Below are 4,602 nucleotides of genomic sequence, written 5' to 3' on the forward strand. Positions count from 1 at the left end.
TCACACAGGCTCCCTGAGACTTCACTTTATGGCGCTGACCCCCACGTCGCCGGCCTCCTCCTCCGACTTTTGACTGAAAAAGAAGAAGATACACTTCAGCGCGCAGCAACCTCCGAATCGGAGTATCAGCACAGCGGGAGTTCAGGTGGATGACAGGCACATCCAGACAGCAGGAGGTCAGTTGTGACTGATGAGCTTCCTCCCACTGCAGGAAGGAGATAAGGCAGACAGACATGCCATGAAGGAAGGAGAGACAGATAAAACATGAAGTTCAGCCCTTCAAGCTGGGGAGGACCCAATTTCTCAATTTTCTCAAAGGTTCACTCCCGAGAGAGTCAGTGGGTAATCACAGGGTTGGGTATCTGGGAAGTCGAGGCCTTGGGCTCTCTTGCCTTTGCACAGCATGACAGGAGAGTCCCTCCCACCTCCCTCCCAGGGCTCTCTTGCCAACCTAACTCTGTAGCCAGCCTCAGGCCAGCAAGCCCACCGTTCTCTTTCAAAGCAGCCAAATACCTTATTGCCCTCACGGATGTGGGGCTCTTCGTCCAGTGCAGGCTGAGGGGAAGCAGCAAGGAGAGAGAGGCAGAGGTAAGCAACAACAAATGCAACACAAACTCTCAGGGGAAGGGACAAAACAAAGAGCAAGCTGGGAGCACTACTTAGAACCACAGGGACGCTATGTTAGGATGAGGAGGATGTTAGGATCAGTAGGAAGGCATGGGCATACACAAAGGGAGAGAAGCACTGCCGGAGGGCCCTCTTCTAGCAGCCAGCCTGGCTCAGGGTGGCAAGATTTGACCAAGGACAACTAGGTTAGCTAAAATTAAGAGGGGCAACACTGACCGGGTCTCTTGACAGAGTCAGTTCCTTAACCTTTCTCTCACCAGATAAGTAAACTGAACAAGAGAATTTTCCTCTGCCAGTAATAAAGCTGATAAATAGCTCCCAGAGCCTGCAGTTAGAATTGAGTTTCTGTTCCTTTCAGGCCAGAAAGGCTACATATCCTTCTTGGACAAGCTGAGCTGAGAAGTCCTAACCAACAAAACAACCAGGACAAATTTCTCTTGAGAGAGAGAAGCCTTTCCGTCTCCTTCGACATTTCCATCCTTCCTTCCTGACAGGGCAGATGACCTGTGTCTGATACTACTACTTAGGTTTTAACTCCTCTAGTGTAGGGTTGTTCTACCGCTCATTCAGAGAGCAGAGACCCATTCTGACTGGTTTGTTGGGTGCTTCACTAGTTCAGCTCAGTACACGAAGACGCTGCTTCACCATAAGCATAGTCAAGTAGTGGAACAGGTTGCCAAGGGAGGCCGTGCAGTCTTCTTCCCTGGAGGATTTTCAAGACATGACTGGATAAAACCCTGAGCAACCTGGTCTGACCTCACAGCTAATCCTACTTAGAGCAGGAGGTTAGACTAGACACCTCCTGAGGTCCAACCTGAATTGTCTCAGGACTCTAAGCTGCTAGCTGAAAGGTCAGCCATGAGAAGTCATCCAGTCATCAGAGAATTCCGATTTCTGCTGTGAGACTACTTAGATTTCTATTTGTTTCAGTTGCACATTGAGACTCAAGGTGAATTCAAGGGTATGAGGGGATAACGTTTGTGCTTTAGGGTGCCCTTCTTCCAACAGATGAAACCTGCATGCTAACAGCTAGGACAGACGTGATCTTTTCCTCACTTACCAAGGGTTGCAGGGCAGTAGGTGTCAGTGGCGCTGCCGCTGTTGAGGGGGCCTCGTCCCCAGCTGGTGGGCCTCCAGCTGCTGTCCCAGCTGGAGGAACACCATCCTCTCGTTTCGTAACGGCTCCCTTCTTGGTTGATTGCATCTTGATCTGCTGTGGCTTGGAGTTCATTGGCGAGTTATTGGTGGTCTGGAGTAACTAAAAATTACAAAGGGAGAGGCCAAAATCAGCATGAAAATAGGCCAATATGGAAAAGTTCAATGCTGCTTTTTAATGAAAAAAAAAATCTTTGAGAAAACTGATACCAACAGTCATCAGGAGAAGAACGCAGCAGCACCTGCTCAAAAAAAATCTAGGCCCGTGAGCTGCCTTAAAACCCTTACAGGGTGGAAAGGGCCACTCAGCTGAGGTGACACTTAGCCCTCTCCCCAGTACACTCAAATGGACAAGCTACAAGCTGTCAGAAAAAGATCAAGCTGTAAGAACCAGAGGCATCTGGCTCACCCTCCACCTTTACACTCCCTCATTAACACCAGCTAAAGACCCACCACCCAACAAAGCACACTGGTCGTCTGCAACCCACGTCAGGGCCTTTGTGATCGAAGGATGGCTTCTTCCCTCAATTTTCCAGAGTCATCGGGATTCTCCTGCTGGCTTCTCTGCGCCAAAAGTAGCTAATGGGCAAAAACCAAAACGTCAGACTCCTCAGCCTTTACCTTAGTGATGGTACCCACAGCTTTGGTGCGGCCTTCACGGAAGACCAGCCGCTGGTCTATATGCAAATATTCCGGGGTTTTGATGAAGCGAAAGTGCACTGTGGCTTTGTCCCCTGTCCGCAGGCAGTCCTTGTCCATGCTGAGAATCGTGGCCGTCTGACGGATGCTGCCACAATGCACTGCAAATGTAAAGCACAAAGGCTTTCAACAGCCAGTGCCATTAGTGGAATGAATAAGCTTCAGACAGACATCTAAGGCAGCTCTCGCTACCCTCCAGCTAACAGCGCTGAGCTTGGAACATAAAAATCTACTGGGTACCAAAGACCGTACGGGTCATGTGGCTGCCTTTGTTCAGTCCTCAAAAAGAAAACATGTATAAGCCAGAATTGCTGCTTTCAAACGGAGACTTTCCTGAAGCATCCTCAACAGAATTGTCCAGCCAGGCTAGAGAGCAGGACCTAAAATGAGTCTCTCAGTCAGCATTTGAAGCTGAAGAATCTTTGCACCCTGGAGATCGGGCTCAGTCAGGCTCCAAGTACACCTGGGAATCACACATTTCTTTTTACCTACAGCCTTCACCACTCTCCTCTGTCAGCTTCCTCCCCTCTCTCTCTCTCTCTAATGCATTGCTTGGAAAGGTCAAAACGGGAATCATGCTTAAATTCAGTGTGACAGAGCCAGCAGGACAAAAATTATCTCAGGCTAGAGTCAATACAGACTCTTGCCACTGGGAAACAAAGACGAGACAACAGTGAGACACATACCCATGGCCTGATATCGTGGGCTGATGGTGGTGGGGTGATGGAGCACCAGAATCTCTGCTTCAAACTCCCAGGATGCTTGTGGATTCAGGCGGGGTGACACCATTACCATGCCTTTCCGGATGGAAGAACGTTTGATCTGAAAAGCAGAGGCACAAATAACCATAGCATGATTCTCCAGGGAAGAAATTTGCTTGCCTGGCTGACTGTATCCAGAAGGATCCTACAGGATTTCACAGATATTAACTCATGCTCACCAAAAGGCAAAGCCAGATTTGTTTAGCAGTACGTAACCATGTTATGCAAAGGTTCCAAAAATCAAGTTCAGACGAAGTTTCTAAGGAAGCTTTAGTTATAGTACTGGGAATGTCGGACACAAGTTTTAACTCAGTCAGCTTTTAAAAACAAAATACACATCCTGATCCATATGACTCAAGCAGATGATCTCTCCCAAAGCAAGATGTCTGTTAACACAAAATGGTAAGACCGAACACATGAAGTTTGCCACAGCTTAAACTATATCCCCTTGAAATCAGCGCAGCTTCTATTGACAGAAACCAGAGGAATCTCATCAATTTTTGGTAGTTTTTAAACCACAAATCATGGAGTTGGTCCTACAAGTCGAGAGAAATAGTGTAAATACCCTGCCTATGCCACTAAGGAGCCTTTTCTTGCAACGCCTTTGCCCTGTCACACGTCTCCATCACTACCCCTCATTACCTTGAGCTGTCAGGTGGGGCAACTGAGACACAGGACCCACAGAGGTCCTCTGGGATTCTAATGTGCTGTGAAATGAGGCACCTGAGGTTTGCAAAAGCAGTTTGATTGCAGTTGAACTCCAAGAGAGGTCTAGATTTAGGAGGGTAGTTCCCATTTTGGGAGTCTAGAGTGGATCATCTCACCTTTTTCAAAGCAAAGGAGGCAGTCTGACCTCCCCGCACTTCTTTGACAGGCATTCTCTTGCGGTGGATGGACTTGACAGCAATAGGTAGGAAGTTGCCAAGGGGATCTGGCCCAAGCAGCAGGGTGTCATTGAGCTTGATCAGGCCTCTCAGTGTCGTCCCAGACACAACTGTTCCTACACCCTATGCCAAAAAAGAAAAACCAGTAACCGGGATTATTCGACCACGCTGGCAGAAGAGCTCTAGAACTCCCCTCTCTAGGGAAGATACCTTCTTCAACCTGAAAGAGGGAGCAGAAGATCATTCCAAATATCAGGCCTCTTACCGGGACAGAGTAAGTATCATCTATCTGGAATTCTGCTGGCTCTTCTTCCCTGTAACTGGTCCGCGGAGACAGGAGATTAAGAAACATTTTCAGCAAATCTAGGTTCTCCCCGGTCACATTTGAAATCTGGAAAATGGGGCACATCCTGTAAAGGAAAAATCGATGAAAATGGAATTAGTTCACCTCCCTGTCTGGAATTTCACGTGTAGGG

At 48.2% G+C, this 4,602-nt stretch overlaps 1 protein-coding gene across 1 annotated transcript in view; it reads right to left on the reverse strand.

Moving 5' to 3' along the window:
* GTPBP1 (GTP binding protein 1) overlaps positions 1 to 4,602 on the reverse strand; it is a 12,317-nt gene that overhangs the window by 483 nt on the left and 7,232 nt on the right. The window contains exons 6-11 of the mRNA XM_009879375.1: positions 4,392 to 4,536; positions 4,067 to 4,249; positions 3,168 to 3,303; positions 2,404 to 2,582; positions 1,688 to 1,885; positions 5 to 73 (exon numbers count right to left, since the gene is read on the reverse strand). Of these exons, the coding sequence (XP_009877677.1) occupies positions 5 to 73; positions 1,688 to 1,885; positions 2,404 to 2,582; positions 3,168 to 3,303; positions 4,067 to 4,249; positions 4,392 to 4,536 (910 nt within the window). The remainder of the gene's footprint in view (positions 1 to 4; positions 74 to 1,687; positions 1,886 to 2,403; positions 2,583 to 3,167; positions 3,304 to 4,066; positions 4,250 to 4,391; positions 4,537 to 4,602) is intronic.

The sequence above is a fragment of the Apaloderma vittatum genome, unplaced genomic scaffold (assembly GCF_000703405.1).
Source record: "Apaloderma vittatum isolate BGI_N311 unplaced genomic scaffold, ASM70340v1 scaffold39040, whole genome shotgun sequence".
In the NCBI taxonomy this organism is placed as follows: Eukaryota; Metazoa; Chordata; class Aves; order Trogoniformes; family Trogonidae; genus Apaloderma; species Apaloderma vittatum.